The following is a 19,054-nucleotide window of genomic DNA, read 5'->3' on the forward strand; positions in this document are numbered from 1 at the left end:
TCGCCTGCAAACTGGGCATTTGAAACCGAAGGGCCCAGGGGAAAGTAATTGAAAAACACGTTAGCGTGAGTGGACAAAAATAAATAATTTAATATGAATAAACCAAAATAAAACTTCATACTTTCCCACATTTTTCGATATATAAAAAAAATCCGGATGCATGCAACATTTATAAAACACTTAAGAAAATAACCCGAAAAACGTTGAACTCCAGAAAACCGACTAGCCCCGCTAGTCACAACAACAGAGTAAAAGATTGAAATTTCAATACTCGAAAATATAAGTCCAGCCCCGCTGGTTAAGAAAACTCAGACTAGTCCCCGCTAGTCAAAAATAGTATAAGTAGGGGAAGATGATAGCCATACGAATAAGCCACTCAGGCTTGGTTGGGTGATAGCCTCCCAGGCTAAAGAACTCCCATAACTCCCATAATATACCCTTACGCCACTAAGTGTAGCGATAGGATACTGGGCTACAGAATTACTGTCACAGAGACAGTAACCTGCGCCACAAAGGCGGAAGGGCTACGGTGATCCCATCACCGCGCCACAAAGGCGGAAAATCAATGCTAGCATGATAAAATCACCCCTCAGTATGGCACAGGGAAACATAACCGAAAATCCAGTAAATCCAAAATACATAAGGCTTCCCCCATCTCTCGTAAAAGAATTTCCAACGACGTGTCCCACACGCCAAAAGTATCTCAAATCAATAGCAAAAATGCGAGAAATAATAATAAATCGTAATCCCCGTAAACCGAAACAAAACAAATTCTAAAATCATCATCAAGGCATTCCCAATGCCAAAATCGAAAGTCGATAAATAAATAAGAAAGATCAATAAATCAACGGCGTGTCCCACACGCCAAAATATTCTCAGGTCAATAATGAATAAGCAAGGAAGTTCAATAATGAACTAATATTCCATTTTGGAAAATACCCTGGAAAATACTTTATTGAAAAACAACATAAATCATAATTTCAAATCCGAGCATAACAAAATTAATATCCGAAAGTCATAACCGAGATAATTCATAATCAATCTCAGAAAATCATTATTGAAAGCAAAACCACGAGATAAACCGAAATAAATTTCCGAAATCCATTCGTATGCTCGAAAGTAATATATTAATTAGGTAAAGCATTAATTCAAGAAAATAAACGCATGCATCATTATTTAAAACAAAAGTCCACTCACAGTACTATTCCGACGGTCACGTATACGAGTTCCTCTATCGAGCCAGAGCCCGGTACGACATCCTGTACACGATTATATTCCGTGAATAATTATTCAACAATTTAATATGATTCCTAAAATCAATTCCTCATAATTACATCTCCACTTCTTCTCGGATGCAACCCAAATTATACTACTAATACCAATTCGTTAATTTAAAGGTTCCAAGGCAGAACCGAGAGATATTCGACGGCCGGATTCTCGTAATTCGATAATCGAAACCCTAAACTTCAAAAATTCATAATTAATTCCAAGCTTCTCCAAAATTCACCAAATTTAATATACAAGCTCTACAATATTTATAGGATTTAATGGGCTAAAATATGGAATTAAAACACAGCCCAACACGCCTCCACGCGCCACCCACAGTGGCGGCGCGTGGGGCTCACGCGCCGGTGGCCACCACCTCCAATGGCCACCAAATTTGGACAGTAGCTTCTACTCAACAAACCCAACCAACTTCCTAACTACAACATCATCCAATTTTACCTTGAAACAGTCGAAACCGGCTGGTGAAGTTTTTCCAGAAAAAACTCAAGAACCCTAGAATTTGAAATCGTCGATTCGACCTCCACACTGCAAATCGTGACTCAAGGCTAGGGGCAAAACAATCCTGGGCAAAAACCGAACCTTCGATGGTGATTTGGTGGTCGGGGACGGCCGGAAACGGTGGAATCGCCGGAAAGCTCAAACTGCCCCCGTGGACTTCCTTGCTTCGATTCGGGGTTTTCCGGCCAAATTGTTGAAAACCAAGGGCACCAGCGTGTTGAGGGGAAGGAGGCGACCCCGTGGTGGCCGGTTTTCCACCGGTTGATGGCCGGACGGATGCAAATCGAAGGGGAAAGCAAACCGCCCGAAGAGGAAAGAGGGAGAGATCGGGGGAGAGGAGAGAGGAAGGTAGGTTTCCGGATTTGGAAACCTACCACAGTAAAATTTCCAAATTTATATATTTTTTTACCATGAACAGTAAATTTCTTAAATCACTCAAAACTTTCGCATACGAACTCCAATTTTTACGTACCACATATGCCCGCGCTCGGGTTAACGTCCTCTACAACTTTCATGAAGGAAATTTTCTCAAATTTTGGCCCGATCAAAAAGTCAACTTTTAGGGCCACTAAAAGTGCTTAAACGACAGTAAAAGTGAAAATAACGGTCGTTTACCGTCCAACTAACTTGTAAATTGGTAATTTAAGATACGGGACGTTACAAATGGAATGGTAATTAGAGATATATTGATTTGTTAGGATGCAAAACTTGAGATGTTATGTGCTTCTTAAGTTCTTATCTATATCGGTGGTGGAGAAGCGGTTAAGCCTCCATAGTTAAAATTTGCCGCTGGCAGCTAGGTTTTGCAGAGCTCTAGATCACGCTCATTTTTGGTAAAATTAGTCATAGATGAAGCTATAAACAAGTCATAGAAAAACAACTACACTGCAAGTTAACTTGTGAAGTTCCCGTCAGTTGATCATTATTCATTGTTCTTGCCATTGCATATTCAAATTTTATTTTTCGTCCACAATGGCAATGATATGGGTTAAATTTAGTCGTACATTTTATTATTAACAACAAATTGAAATATATTTTTGATGGGTGAGCTTGATGTTTTGGGATCTACCGTTATTGACGTCAATGAAGGTATCAATATCCATCTGCTCTTCGAGTTCTCCACGCACGCACATTCATTAATGTAAATTTCGTAATTCATTAGGATCGATGTGTTTGAAAATTGGCATTTTCAAACCCACATGCATTTACCACAAGTGACAAGGTTACTAATTCTCAACAGAGTTTCTAGCTGGTCTTGGTGAATTTTCAAAGGTCCAATGCTTCTATCGTACGTTATGCAGAGGTGACACACGTTGATGGCATCCTTGTGATTTTCTGAGCTCGAGCTCAACTGACTTGTATATGAAAAGAGATTCTTAGGTAAGGTAGCCGTACCACGTGGTGGTGGGACTGTCCAATTAAGACCTTACACGGAGGTGTTTTAGATATATTGCTTTATTAAAAGAAGGACAATTTCAGAATATACAAAGTTCTTTCTTAATTTTGATTGAATTGCCCTACCGCCACGTGGTAGGGCAGTCCCTACCTAAGAATTTCTCCTTGCATGAATTGCTGGGGTGGAAGTGGAAAATTGCATTTGTGGTCCACTTGCATGCATTTTCTTCATAATCTCTCAAGTGAAAATAAATGAAAAGTAATTAGTTACAAACATTAGTTACATTGACGTGTAATCAGAGCATTTTCAATGAGCTCTTGAGCTAAACTACACTAGCTTTCTTCATACATGCTTTGCATGTGTAATAGTTTTTTTTATTTAAGTGACATGTTGGTAAATTATAATTCCATCATTGTAGAGGTCGTGGGTTCGATTCTCACTGATATATGTAAGAATGCGGTGGGCTAATGTATATATATATATTTTTTAGGGGAAATGATCATTTACCCGTGTTTGGCTCCAATTTTGTTGCAGCTGGTCAACAGTCTCTTTTCTGCGCGGGCGTGCCAGCACCGTCGGGTGCGGTCGTCGGGGGTGTCCCTTGACCTGACTTCTTTCAAACGACTGTGGACGAGGAGAGCACCAACCTCGTCGTGGGATTCTTTATGCCTCGTGGTGAGGACTTTTGCTAATCTTGTGCGTCACCAAATCGATACTCGACGTCGTAGATCGAGCAGAGCGAAAATCACCGGGAAGTGGGGAGAACTTGCTAAAGCGTGACTTTAGCTTCGCTGGGTTGCGAGGGCGTTACCCTTGCTTGGCTAGTTCCGTAACCGTTGTGGTCGCGGTACTACAATCGGCTCCTGAGGAGACTAGGACCGAAGTACGTTGACAGAGGGTTTGGTGGCACTGATAGTCAGCTCTTGAGGAGACTAGGACTTAGAGTGTGATCACCGATAAGAGAAAGAGAAGGAAATGAGTTGCTCTTAGAGAGGTTTGCTCTAGAGAGAACTTAGATCATCTTAGAGATGTTTTGATGTATGAATGAGTGTTGTTGTTCTATGTTGTAGCCTCTATTTATAGGCTACCAAGCAACACTATTTGGCATTTAAACAAATCATAATGGAGCACTTAATGGGATCATGATGGAGCACTTATGAGTTTATGGAATTGTTAGGTTCAAGCACTTAAACACTAATGGAATGTTAGGTTTAAGCACTTACTGCACCAATTTTGCTGCAGCTATATCTCCACCAAGCATTCAGATTTTGACCATGACTTCTTCATATGAAATGATCCACCATGAATGTAGATTGTTGTGGTAAAATTTCAGAATTTATTTCTATGTGGTTGGGCCGGAAATGCTGCTGGACCTCTTACAGGTCCAGTTTTCCAGTTTTGCTTCTGCAGAAAATTGGACTGATTGTTTGAAGGCCTTCCACTCAAAACTAGCTCTGGAACTCTTCATACGAAATGATTCTTGGGCTGTCTAGAATGGATCTGCAGAGTTTCAGCTCATTTCGAGTTAATTTGGTCAGTCTTCCACCCCTCCTTCCTTATTTAGCTCGGTTTCTCCTAGCCGAAGTAGGAAAATGTGCTAAAGTTGACTTTTCATTTCCATGCTTCCATCATTTCCTTTTCTTGCAGCTCGGATAATCTTCCATAGTAGGCTTTATTGAGCCTCTAAATAATATATTTCGAACTTGTCGACAATATATAGCTTGAGCCACTGACTTTTGCTCAATTTCTCCAAGACACGCCTTGTCAGGCCAAAATGCTCATTTTGGGTCCAAACATTGCCCCCCAGACCTCGAAGTCAAAGGTCTCCGTCTTGACTGAAGAGGTCTTGAATCAGCACTGCTCTTATAATGTTGTTGCTCCAAAAGCCACTTTTATTGGCTTGACTGAAATTACTTGACTGATTCCATATTAGGCATATTAAATGCCTCTTGTATATGTGCCCAGGCCAAAACCAATGCCCTCTAATTATATCAGAAAGTTCAAGCCACTGTTTAGGCAAGAACACAACTTTTGCATCCTCCGTGACACACAAATTAGAAACTCTTTTTGTATTTTTCTTTTTCTATTTTTTTTTTTTTGGATAAATGACGAAAATAAAAGTAAAAAACTGAAAATTGACAGGAAATTAAAAACAAAGAAAGAAGTTAGCAGCACTATGTTTAGCTAACCTCCAGAAAGGCCACGGGGGAGGCCATCTATGCTTCACTCCAAGCTCAGATGCGTAAAAATTTATAGCATGAAAACCCCCCTTGTGAGAGCTTGAAGGAAAGCAACAAAGATACTTCGCGTGCCAAAATTGGAAGAAATTTAGCTCGTAGGAGGAGTAATCTTGCCCCCCAAGTATCTTTGTTGGCATAGAATTAGCCACAGATTGGCCATTATAGACGACCACTTGTTGGTTTGAATTCTCATGATCAAGAGCCTCAAAAACGACAATTTGGTCGCCTAGATCATATTTAATCACCTCTTGGCTATTAGAATTTTTAAGAAATTCATTTTGGTGATCAACAGAATGAACATGAGCTCCATCTTGCCCCCCAAGAATCTGATCAGTAGCCACATATATGGCTGGGTCAGTGGAGAATTCAGATATTTGTTCAGAGACAACTTTATTGTCAGAAGAACAATCTTGTGGATCATCTTCTCCAAAAGCAGCCTCTGTGTAAGGCTGTGATTCTCCAGTGAGGCGTTTAGGTTTATCGTCATCTGTAGGCAATTCAACCTCAGAAACCACCTCTTCGCGAGCAGATTCTTGACTTTTCAATTCTCCTTGCTGTGAACCGACTTGGGTAGCCAAGATGGAACCCTCCTTGCGCAAGGTTGTGAACTCAGATGTTATGTTTGCGGCAGGTTGGGCAGTCTGTTTGTCTCTGCTCGAGAAAAGCTTTTGTGACTGCTCTTTAGCTTTCTGAGCATTCTGATTCATTCGCTGCTCCAACTCGCGAATTCGTTGTTCCCTTTTCGCGATCGAAGCTGCCAAATGCTTCCCATAATTTTCACTATGCACTGTAAGGATGCGAAGCCTCTCATCCAGGCTAGCATCTGGTGGAATGATGAGTGGTTCGAACTCGTCATCAATGTCAATATTGCCAATGGTGGCAACATTGGCCATCTTGTCACTTTAGGAATTTCTTTTGGTAAAGATTTTCCCCTGACATCCCAATGATGGCGAACACAAAAAGACTCTTCTGATGTTGTCCCACTGGGCGTGCCAAAATGTTTGGCTCCAATTTTGTTGCAGCTGGTCAACAGTCTCTTTTCTGCGCGGGCGTGCCAGCACCGTCGGGTGCGGTCGTCGGGGGTGTCCCTTGACCTGACTTCTTTCAAACGACTGTGGACGAGGAGAGCACCAACCTCGTCGTGGGATTCTTTATGCCTCGTGGTGAGGACTTTTGCTAATCTTCTGCGTCACCAAATCGATACTCGACGTCGTAGATCGAGCAGAGCGAAAATCACCGGGAAGTGGGGAGAACTTGCTAAAGCGTGACTTTAGCTTCGCTGGGTTGCGAGGGCGTTACCCTTGCTTGGCTAGTTCCGTAACCGTTGTGGTCGCGGTACTACAATCGGCTCCTGAGGAGACTAGGACCGAAGTACGTTGACAGAGGGTTTGGTGGCACTGATAGTCAGCTCTTGAGGAGACTAGGACTTAGAGTGTGATCACCGATAAGAGAAAGAGAAGGAAATGAGTTGCTCTTAGAGAGGTTTGCTCTAGAGAGAACTTAGATCATCTTAGAGATGTTTTGATGTATGAATGAGTGTTGTTGTTCTATGTTGTAGCCTCTATTTATAGGCTACCAAGCAACACTATTTGGCATTTAAACAAATCATAATGGAGCACTTAATGGGATCATGATGGAGCACTTATGAGTTTATGGAATTGTTAGGTTCAAGCACTTAAACACTAATGGAATGTTAGGTTTAAGCACTTACTGCACCAATTTTGCTGCAGCTATATCTCCACCAAGCATTCAGATTTTGACCATGACTTCTTCATATGAAATGATCCACCATGAATGTAGATTGTTGTGGTAAAATTTCAGAATTTATTTCCATGTGGTTGGGCCGGAAATGCTGCTGGACCTCTTACAGGTCCAGTTTTCCAGTTTTGCTTCTGCAGAAAATTGGACTGATTGTTTGAAGGCCTTCCACTCAAAACTAGCTCTGGAACTCTTCATACGAAATGATTCTTGGGCTGTCTAGAATGGATCTGCAGAGTTTCAGCTCATTTCGAGTTAATTTGGTCAGTCTTCCACCCCTCCTTCCTTATTTAGCTCGGTTTCTCCTAGCCGAAGTAGGAAAATGTGCTAAAGTTGACTTTTCATTTCCATGCTTCCATCATTTCCTTTTCTTGCAGCTCGGATAATCTTCCATAGTAGGCTTTATTGAGCCTCTAAATAATATATTTCGAACTTGTCGACAATATATAGCTTGAGCCACTGACTTTTGCTCAATTTCTCCAAGACACGCCTTGTCAGGCCAAAATGCTCATTTTGGGTCCAAACAACCCGATTTTAGGCTAAAAATTACCCACTTGCTCCACCAACTGTTTTTTAACCCCATTTACCCAAAACACTCTAAGGGATTATTTCCCCAATTAATTCTTTTTTATTTTTTTTTTGAGACTTTTTTGCCCTCTCATTCCTTTTTACTTAGAGGGAGAAGTCATCCTCCACCTTGCCGGCCTCCGGTGACCAGTGGCAGGGCGCCGGCGACCTGTGACCGGTGACCGGAATCCGGCGAACGGTGACCGGAATCTGGTGACCGTGACAGGAATCCGGCGACCGGTGACCGGTCCTTAATAATATCCAGTAACCATATTATTGCCCCACAGTAATCATATTATTGCCCCCCAGTAATCATATTATTTCCTCCCAAATTCATATTATTTCCGTCTAGTGAATTGTATAAAATCCTCAAACCAAAATAAATACACTATAGGTCACAATTGATCATATTATTGCCCCCCAATAATCAAATTATTGCCCCCTAGTAATCATATTATTGCCCCCCAGTAATCATATTATTGCCTCCCAAATTCATATTATTTCCGTCCAGTGAATTGTATAAACTCCCAAAACCAAAATGAATACATTATAGGTCACAATTGATCATAGTATTGCCCCCCAGTAATCATATTATTGCCCCAATAATCATATTACTACCCTCAAATAATCATATTATTGCCCTTAAGTGAACCAAAATGAATACACTACAGACATAATTGATCAATTTATATGTTCAATTGTAAACGTTCACTTTTTTTTCTTTTTTTTCATTCCCCATTCTCGGAGCTCTTCCCATCGAGATCAGAAAAAAAAAAAAAAAAACCAGCGAAATCAGAATAAAAAAAACCAACCAAATCAGAAAAAAAAACAACAGAATTTTTCTTCGGCCACCCAAAGTTCCCCTGTGGACACCCATGCTTCTCCAGCCCGATTCCGACGGGGCGAGGTCGCGGATCTTGGCGCTGACCCCGAGGAGGGCAAACACTAACAGACCTCCGGCATCATCTAAGAGAGACCTGGTGTTGGGAGACGAGCTCGAGGACGGTCATGGCGCAGAAGACGACGTCTGGCTCTGAGACGGAAACGAACTCAGTCAACCGACGCCGGAATAGCTGATCGAAATCCGAGGCAAACGGAATTCTCGTCTAATCGCCGCCGGGTCGGATCGAATTCAGTCGCCTGTGATTTATGAATTGGAGGACCTCGGGCTCGGAGACATGGACGAGTAGAGATCCGGTGGGCTGATGTCATGGGTTGAGTCGCCGAAGGCCTGGGTTGAATGCCGGATTTCAGTTGCAGAGGGAGAGGTATTTGGGCGGTGTTGGGAGAGAGATAGAGCGAAGCCGAAGATGGGGCGCGGCACACAGAGAGAGAGTCTGAGAGGATAGAGTTAAATAATAGGGGCAAAATTGTCTCTAGGTGTTAGATTGGGTAAATGGGGTTAAAAAACTCTTAGTGGAGTAAGTGGGCAATTTTTAGGCTAAAATGGGGTAAGTGGTCACGACCCCTATTTTTTAATATAAAATAAAACAGTTATTGCAGAGAGAAAATACTGGAGAGAAAAGTGGGGATTGTGGGATAATTTTTTTTTAATTTTCTTAATAATAAAAATATACTTTTTAATTGTCATATTTACTCTTGTGATTTAATTTATTCTCAAAGTTTTTTAATATTTTAGGGTTAAATATGTCAAAAATTTCAGTTTTGGCTAACAAAGTCTCTTCTCTTAATAATAGTATAGATAAATGAGTTGACAATAAATAAAAATGATGACTTTAATCATACGCTCTATTATTAACCAGCTTGTCGTCTTCGACCGATGATGAAGACAACGAGCGGTGGTGGGCGTAGATCTTCTGCATGACTACTCTGGTATCACTTCTGGCATAGGGCGGAGAAGAAGAGGAAGAAGAAGCGGTGGAGTTTATTTGTAGTTTAATATTTATTATTTAACGGAGTTAGGAAATTGTGAAGCTATGGACAGCTGTCAAAATATGAGAAAATTTTACAAATAGTACCCGAACTAAGGGCCACTCTTAACTTCAGTACCTGACTATGCAAAACTATCACTTTGGTACCCCAAGTTTGAAGCCCAACCCAATAATGGTACACGCCGTGTATTACGGCGTTAACTAGCTAACCACGTGGCATATTTTGAGGGGTAATTCGGTCCAACTCTTTTTTTTTTTTATTTAATTAAAAAAAATTATGAGACCAATTTTTTGGTCTCACCAACAACACCTGTCCCTACGCGAGCTCTGGCCAAGATGACCAAGAGCGAAGAAGACATCACCGCCGACCTCCAAGGCCTCTCTAACAAGGAGATCGGGAGACCAAAAAGAAAGAGAGAGAGAGAGAGAGCTCGGCGCTCTCTGACATGAACACCAGCCGCGACCCGAGAAAGAAACCCGACTGGAGGGATGACGTCCGGCCACCCCACGACGGCGCACAGCCACCATTCCCTTCGTCTCTGCGTCGCCTACGTCCCTGTGCCTTTGGATCACTCATGTATTGAACGGAGAAGGAGCAACGACGACTGGAAGCTCCGAGACTTCTCCGGCGAGCTCTGCAATTCCCGGCGATTCTGACCACCATTTTGGCTACCTGTGGTATGAAATCTCATCTCCTCGTCATGCCCAACAAGCCTGTGCAATTAGTTTTTGAATTTGATTGGGTTTTAATGACTTGGTTTCTAGGTTTGGTCTCGGGCAGCCGTGTTCTTGGACACCTGCGACATTTCTGGCTGTTCTCGACTCATTCCTGCCTAGTTTCTGGTTCGACTGCTTCTCTGGACGAGGCCTGACCCTGCGTGGGAATTAAACTCCTAAGATTTCTGGGTTGTGGTCATTGAAGCTTGAATACCAGTTCTCCCCCAAGTTTCCAGCAGCCTCATAGAGCAAAAATGATGGCCCTGAGAAAGAGAACCCAAGCCCGAAAGCCATAGATGGCAATCCATGGCGGATCTGAATCTGAAAACGACGGCGTTTGCTGCACAAAACGAAGAGCAATCCCAAAACGACGTCGGACAAGGCACCAGGATGTGGCCGTCGACCTACAATGTCACCGAGGATCAGGAGCCCTTCATGGAAGTCAAGGTCCACCAGAAAGCCTCGTTTCACAGTCAGTTCAACGGCGACTACATCGACGTCCGCTCCAATCCGTACTTGATGAAAATCTTGCAGAAACAAGGTACCTAATCTCACCTATGCGATCAAATTCTCATAATTTCGTCATCAATTTGCTTCAATTTCATCGATCTTCGAAGTTTAGGGTCAGAAATATTGGTAGAAATGCTAGAATTTGTGGATGAAATTTGATTAGTGTGTTGTAATGCATTTTCTAGATGACAAGGAAGTTTTGTTTGCTGATAAAGTGTTGAAATTTACTAGTACTGGAGACGACGAAGATTAGCGGGAAGGTGTGGTGGCGGTAGCAGGCAGCACAAACTTCCTCATGAACTTGTAGTGCTGTCAAGTTTGGAGCATCCAGACCCATGATTTTGAAATCCATTCTTCTCTTCCTGGTTAATGGAATGTTTGCTTGATTGGTTTTGAGAGCTCTTGTATGTTCAAGTGCTTTGGAATTTTCCAATCATAAGCTGACAAAACCCAGATGAAGGAGACGAGTAGAAGAAGAAGGGATCTGCTAAAGAGAAGGTTCATTAACAAAATGACCAAAATACCCCTCTAAATTTAGCACGTGGATTCTTAGTTAACACCGTCATGGACGACGGCGTGTATGAATGTTAGGTCAGACTTCAAACTTTGGGTACCAAAGTGATAGTTTTGCATAGTCGGGTACTGAAGTTAGGAGTCGGCTTAAGTTCGGGTACTGTTTGAATAATTTTCTCGTCAAAATATTAAGCAAGTGACAGGTTTGGTATAACTGTATAAGCTTATACGAGACAGGTGATTTCCTCCTCTATTACGAACCTAAAGTAGCAAAATCATTAAATGCTCAGTAATCTAAGAAAATAAAACATGACTCTTGATCTTTGTTAGCTCCCCGCTGTAAGTAGCAAGTCTTGATCCAATTTGACTCTTAAAATCGTCTATTAGTTGTTGTACAATCACAAAGGAAAAAAAAATGACTACTATTGGTTAGATGTACCCAATGAGTTAATTAAGACGTTGTTTAAGAATAAAAGATTCGAGAGAGATTGATGAGAGAATTGTGTGTTTTATTATTGAGAATATGAGCCTTATATATAGGGATTACAAAGTACATGTTCTAATGGTACAAGGAAAACTATTTCGAATAGGACTAGGAATTCTAGAACATTCTCTCCTATTACAATCATGAAACTAATCCTAGTTTGATTAGGCACACATAAGTCGATTTCCTTCAACACTCCCCCTTCTGCCGCTCAAACTTGGTGGTGACGCTTCATCCGTTGCCTCGTTAAAAACCTTACTCGAGTGAAAAACCCTGTGGGACAAAAACAAGCTCGAGGAGGAGAAAAAGAGTACAACACGTCCTTCATTCTTCGAGATCGAACATGTAGACATCATAACTCCCCATGATGTCGATATCTCCCCCTGATTGCTACAATCGTGGTAGTTCGGATAACTTTCTCAATCCGATGCTCTTCACATGTTTCTCGAAGGTGGATTTAGGTAACGACTTAGTGAATAAGTCCGCTACATTATCCTCTGATAGGATTTGATTCACTTCAATCTTTAGAAGTGATTGTTGTTGCTGATTATAAAAGAACTTAGGCAATATATGCTTGGTGTGGTCGCCCTTGATGAAACCTAACTTCATTTGCTCAATACAAGCTGCATTATCCTCATAAATGCATGTAGGTTCATCCGTGGTAGATTTCAAACCACAACTTCCTCGAATATGTCTAATTACAGACCTTAGCCATATGCATTCACGCACGGCTTCATGTAGAGCGATAATCTCTGCATGATTTGAGGTAGTAGCAACAAGGGTCTGTTTTGTAGACCTCCAAGATATCGCAGTGCTTCCCATGGTAAAGACATAACCCGTTTGGGAGTGACCTTTGTGAGGGTCAGAGAGGTACCCTGCATCAGCAAAACCCATCAAAACATCACTTTCATTTTGATGTAATGGAGGAGGGTGAGACCGGCCACCCTTGGTGGCGGTGGCAGCAATGTTGCCGGCCATGGCATTTTGGACGGTGGCACTTGGGCCAATGTGGTCCATTCTCATCCTTTTCTCTCTGTAGGGATAAAACAAGTCCATATCAATCGTACCTTTCAAGTATCGAAAGATTGTCTTTACACCAATCCAATAGCGGCGTGTTGGCGCAGAGCTATGTGTAGCTAACAAGTTCACTGCGAATGAGATGTCCGGTCTTGTGCATTGAGCTAAGTACAATAATGCGCTTATTGCACTTAAATAGGGCACCTCGGCCTCTAATAATTCTTCATCCTCATCCTTTGGACGAAACGAATCTTTTCCTGGTATAAGACTAGGACCAATCATGGGAGTACTCACAGGCTTTGCTTTATCTTCATTAAAGCGCCTTAGAATTTTCTGAGTATATGCAGACTGATGGATCAAAATCCCATCACTACGGTGCTCGAGTTGTAAACCGAGACAAAACCGTGTTTTCCCAAGATCTTTCATCTCAAATTCGGATTTCAAATATTTAGCAGTTTCCTTTAACTCCTCTAGAGTTCCAATTAGGTTCATGTCATCAACATAAACTGCTACAATTGTAAATCCAGAACTTGTTCTTTTATTGAACACGCATGGGCATATTTCATTGGTAATATATCCCTCTCCAATCAAGTAGTCACTTAGACGGTTATACCACATCCGTCCGGATTGTTTTAATCCATATAGTGAGCGTTTTAATCTTATTGAAAATGCGCTCCGTGGTTTAGAGCCAATTGATTTGGGTAATTGAAGTCCATCTGGAACTTTCATATATATCTCTGAATATATATCCTCATATAGATATGCTGTAACCACATCCATAAGCTGCATGTCAAGTTTTTTGGAAACTACCAAACTGACAAGGTAGCAAAACGTTATAACGTCCATTACGGGAGAGTACATCTCCTCGTAGTCGATTCCAGGGCGTTGTGAGAAATCTTGCACCACGAGGCGGGCTTTATATCTAACCACCTCATTTTTCTCATTACGCTTTCTAACAAAGACCCATTTATGGCCAACAGGTTTTACATCTGGGGGTGTCTGCGTTATAGGCCCAAATACCTGTCTCTTTGCTAGCGAATCTAATTCAGCCTGGATCACATCTTTCCATTTAGGCCAATCCGCTCTTCGTTGACATTCTTCGACAGAGCGAGGTTCGATATCATCATATTCTATAATTCCTTTTGCGACATGATATGCAAATGCATCATCAATAGCAGTAGAATTTCTATCCATCATCTCATGTACACTAGTGTAATTCATGGAGATCTCTCTATTCTCTGGGATTGGTTCTGACATTGGAGCGTCCCCCAATGATGTCTCTTGGACATAACCATAATCCGGAATATTCTCATGAGATGGATTATTCACATCGATGATTAATGGATTATTTTGTGTCAAACTCGCTTTCTTCCTTGGGCGAGAATCCATCGAACCTATGGGCCTCCCGCGCTTCCTGGCAGGAGCCATGGTCTGAGCCACTGCATCACCCATATAGGGGACGCTGGCTCCATGCTCAGGTTCCCTTGAGATGGCGTCATGTCCTCTAATTTTAGGGACATTAATCCTTGCAGGCACGTTTGCAGCAGATATATATGATCTCGTCACTTTAGCGATATCAGAAAACTCATCAGGCATCGATTCTACTACGTTCTGAAGATCGAGAATTCTCCTCACTTGAATTTCGGATTGTGCGTTTCGGGGATCAAGATGAGACAGAGTGGGGACATACCACAACAATTCCTGTCGTTCCTGTTGAACATTTATGTTCTTATCTCCTCCTAACGACGAGAAGACTGTCTCATCAAAGTAACAATCCGCAAATCTAACGGTAAAGAGATCGCCTGTCAAGGGTTCTAAGTAGCGGACAATCGTTGGATAATCATATCCAACATAAATGCCTAATCGTCTTTGAGGACCCATTTTGGTACGCTGTGGCGGTGCAATTGACACATAAACTACACACCCAAATATGCGTAAATGTGAGACATCAGGCTCATACCCAGTCACCATCTGGGACGCAGAAAAGGGTTGAGTGGCAGTAGGTCTCAGACGAATAAGCACAGCTGCATGCAATATTGCATAGCCCCAAGTAGAAATAGGTAGATTGGTGCGCATAACCAAAGCTCTAGCAACCATTTGTAGTCCTTTAATGGCGGCTTCTGCGAGACCATTTTGGGTGTGAACATGAGGAACTGGATGTTCAACTGCAATCCCAATGGACATGCAATATTCATCAAAAGTTTTTGATGTAAACTCCCCAGCATTGTCTAGTCTGATAGACTTAATAGGATGATCAGGGTTCCCTTCGTGTCTGTAGGCTCAGTTTCTTCAGAGAAGCTTTGTAGAGAGAGAATCAAATGAAAGAAGATTTTGACTTTTCCGGCGAGTTTCCATCTTTTCCGGCGACCTTCGATTTCAAGTTAGGTATAAAAGTTGGTCAGTTCGTCGAGCTCTATCTCTCTGTATACTTGAAATTGAATTTGATTCCGAATCCGAACGGCGACTCCGGTGTGGTTGAGTGTGTTTGATTCGGACCAGAATGGTAAGGCCAATGCCTTTGGAGTCTAGTTTGATAGCAAGTAGAGAGTTGCAGAAGCCATCTCATCAGAATAATGAAGTTGCTGACCAGTAGGTTTTTCTATTGCCATCCAACACCTTAAGATTTCCATCTTCTGCAATAGAGAGAACTCCACGAGTATCTAAAATAGGGTTGTCTCTATTTGCAACCGACACGACAGTCTGTGGATTTGATCTGTAAAACCGAATTCCAACATATCTTCTAGTACCAGAGCTTCCATTAGGAGTAAAGAACCCGAGTTCAAATTTTTCTCTTGATATAAAACTGAGGTAGGTAGCTGACTTCTGCGACTCTCAATGGAGGTGTTCTTAGTATTAGATTTAGTTTATTGAAAGAGAGGATGATTAACAACCAACAATTGTTGACCCAGTGGTTGAGATATTGAGAAGTAAATTAGGCTAGGCTGCGCGAGTTCGAGCCATGGCAAGCTCTTTTTTCTTTATTTTAATTTTTAATTTCTTTTTATATTTGTCTAATTTGGAGAAGATGAATAGTAAAAAGACGAAAAAAAAACCCTTAAAAATTTAACATTTTTACTATTTCTGGGTATGAATATTGGGTCGGGCTTAAATTGTCAGGTACCATTTTGATATTTTTCAAAATACAGGTATGAAAATTAATAGTCTAGAAAAGTTCAGACACTGTTTGGACGATTTTCCCTTTTTATTTTTATCAAACTTAGAAAATAAATCTCATAGTAGATATAATATATATATCTCCTAACTATAATGCTGATGCACAATATTTGAAATTTGCACTCGGTATGTCATATGTGTATCTTCCGTGATGTGTTGTGTGCATACATCAATCTATGATTAAAAGTGTTTTCTTTTTCTTTTTATTTTATAGATATTGTTGCCTAATCTTGTGTCAAATGAAATTAAAATACAAGCAAATGAGTCCTTGAGGGTAGTTCAAGTGGTGAGGAGGGGTTGAACATTGGGTTAGGATTAGACTAAGCTAGATGTTCAATTTGAGAAGTTTTATTTACCCATATCTAATTGACTAATTCTTAATTGGGTTTTTTACTTCAACAATGTCTGAACTCTTCAAGGACTTTTGAAATGATACCTGAACTTTCAAAGTTATCAATGTGATACCTAAACTCATTTTTTCATATCAACGTTGTACCTGCGGTCGATTTCCGTCACAGAACAGTTAACTATGACCACGTGCCCAGCACGTGAGGCACAAAATAAGGGTAAAAATGACCTTTCCCACTTCCTTTAGTTCTTCACGGGGTTTTTTACTTCAACAGTGTCTGAACTCTTCGAGGACTTTTGAAATGATACCTGAACTTTCAAAGTTATCAATGTGATACCTGGACTCATTTTTTCGTATCAACATCGTACCTGCGGTCGATTTCCGTCACAGAACCGTTTACTATGACCACGTGCCCAGCACGTGAGGCACTTAAGGATGTTAAAAGACTAATTTACCCTCAAAAGTATTGTTTTTTATTTTTTTTGCTTTCTTTCTTTCTTTTTTTCTTTCTTGTTTTTCTTTTTCGACGTCTTCTTCCCTCTGATTTGTCCCCTCCGATTGGAAGTCATGTCCGCAAATCAGATCTCACATTCTCTCTCAACCACCCAACCCTTTCCAAGCACTACCTGACTACAACCACATTGAACTCAGCTAGATCGATATGGCTACCTTGCAAAAATTCAAGCTCCTCGCCACTCAATGCCCAGTCGTCGCCTGAAGCCCCACGCGCAGCCCATCCGCCAGCCCCGTCATCCACTTCCTCCGCCGTAAAACCCTCAGATTGATCCTCACCCGCCCCAACCGCCGCCGATTGCCTCGCCGGAGTACCTCGTCCGATACTCCCACTAAGTACTGATATTACAGCTGCAAATAACCAAAGGCCGGTTCTTTTTTAGACAAATTGATTAGAAGCTGGAATCAGTGAAATGATCATTGCCCCATTGTTTGATAAATCATATACATATAGATATAGTTATACACAGACACGCAGTCGCGGAAAAATCAGTTTTGGGTTTTCTCCCATCATCACCATCCTTCGCCTTTTCGCCGCTGTTGAGACAGAGAAAGAGAGTTGCAGAGAGAGACTCTCAGTCTCCTTCACTTTTGCAGATTTTGATTCAATTACAAAGACACAGACTATTTTTGAAATTCATGAACTTATGCTGTGATGTTAGTTGCGGTGAGGAAGCCGAGTGCCACGACGGCGTGGCCCGCCTCCGTCATATCTCCGACAAGCTGCACAAGAAGGTCTGGATTGCCACCGATCATATTCTCTCTCTCTCTCTCTCTGATCCCTCTGTCTGAAATCTCAGGTAAATTCCAAGTCTCAGATTTGGAGGCCAAGAGTCGTGAAACCGTCTACACCGCTCCGACTTGCAATAAATTCAGAGAAGCAAAGCCGTCGAGCAAGTTGTGCTTGGAGAACTCCGACGAGATGGAGTCCCCGGCGGTGTCCGTCCATCAGAGAATTGGATTCAAGTTTTTCTTTGGGTTTTGCATTTTTCTAGGAAATGTCATCATCCCATCTGATTGCATTTTGCAGATGAAAAAGGAAATAGAAATGGAGAAGAAGAACTGAAGGTACGACGGGACACGTGAAGAACTAAAGGAAGTGGGAAAGGTCATTTTTACCCTTATTTTGTGCCTCACGTGCTGGGCACGTGGTCATAGTTAACGATTCTGTGACGGAAATCGACCGCAGGTACGACATTGATATGAAAAAATGAATTCAGGTATCACATTGATAACTTTGAAAGTTCAGGTATCATTTCAAAAATCCTCGAAGAGTTCAGACACTGTTGAAGTATATACTTTTGAGGGTAAATTAATCTTTTAACCTCATTAAGTGCCTCACGTGCTGGGCACGTGGTCATAGTTAACGGTTCTGTGACGGAAATCGACCGCAGGTACGACGTTGATACGAAAAAATGAGTACATGTATCACATTGATAACTTTGAAAGTTCAGGTATCATTTCAAAAGTCCTCGAAGAGTTCAGACACTGTTGAAGTAAAAAACCCTTCTTAATTCACACCCATTGTTTTTTAATGTTTTTTTTAATACATTTTTATCCCTTTAGCTAACCGTCACGGATCTTCTACTTTCGGCTATCCATGAAGACCCTCCACCAATGGTATAGCTTCTCTAACTCTAGTTGCACGACTCTGTAATACAGTTGGGCAGAAACAAATCTGGACCCAAGTGGGTTTCTCCATAGATGCTATTCAAGGTCTTGTAATTGTGATTGAATGAAAACTTTAGCATCTGTGCCGGTTCCTTGATCTTTTTTTTTTTTTTTTGGTAATCGAATGAATTCAATAGAATAAGACCTAGGAGCAAAACGCAGTCAGACCAAACCTTGATTAGTTTTGGTACTTCGAAGAATTTAACTGAATCACGTATTTGTGTAGAAAATGAATTTGTTTTGAAAAGCCATTGTTATTGGATTTGATGGAGGACTCTACCCATCGTTGGCGAATGATGATGTTATTGATACTTGATACATACCTTGTTCATTATTCATTAAATTTTCAATTTGTTTTGATTTTAGGTTTATCTCATGATTATAGGCTAAGGCTAAGACAAATACAGTCCATGAAGTGTAATTAAGCTTGAGACTAGGACTGTTTGGCTTGCAACTGAGGAGGTGGGG

General features: G+C 41.4%; 1 protein-coding gene across 2 annotated transcripts; it reads left to right on the top strand.

Annotated features, from left to right (window-relative positions):
• The first annotated feature begins 10,050 nt into the window (after positions 1 to 10,050).
• Positions 10,051 to 11,678, top strand: LOC133734884 (uncharacterized). 2 transcript variants are annotated; one of them, XR_009858638.1, is made up of 3 exons: positions 10,051 to 10,316; positions 10,420 to 10,896; positions 11,051 to 11,678. XR_009858638.1 is itself a non-coding variant. In XM_062162514.1 (2 exons), exons 1-2 carry the CDS (start codon positions 10,662 to 10,664, stop codon positions 11,116 to 11,118), a joined length of 303 nt encoding a protein of 100 aa, XP_062018498.1. In that variant the 5' UTR covers positions 10,051 to 10,661; the 3' UTR covers positions 11,119 to 11,678. The 2 variants fall into 2 exon arrangements, 1 of the variants encoding a protein (XP_062018498.1); XM_062162514.1 differs by having other exon boundaries at positions 10,051 to 10,896.
• Positions 11,679 to 19,054: the final 7,376 nt, after the last annotated feature.

This window comes from Rosa rugosa, chromosome 2, assembly GCF_958449725.1.
Source record: "Rosa rugosa chromosome 2, drRosRugo1.1, whole genome shotgun sequence".
Lineage (NCBI taxonomy): Eukaryota > Viridiplantae > Streptophyta > Magnoliopsida > Rosales > Rosaceae > Rosa > Rosa rugosa.

Coding starts and splice junctions, on each gene's coding strand:
- LOC133734884 (XM_062162514.1), top strand. CDS start 10,662: ATGGCGGATCTGAATCTGAAAACGACGGCGTTTGCTGCACAAAACGAA. Junction 10,897..11,050: donor GAAAATCTTGCAGAAACAAG/GTACCTAATCTC, acceptor TGCATTTTCTAG/ATGACAAGGAAGTTTTGTTT.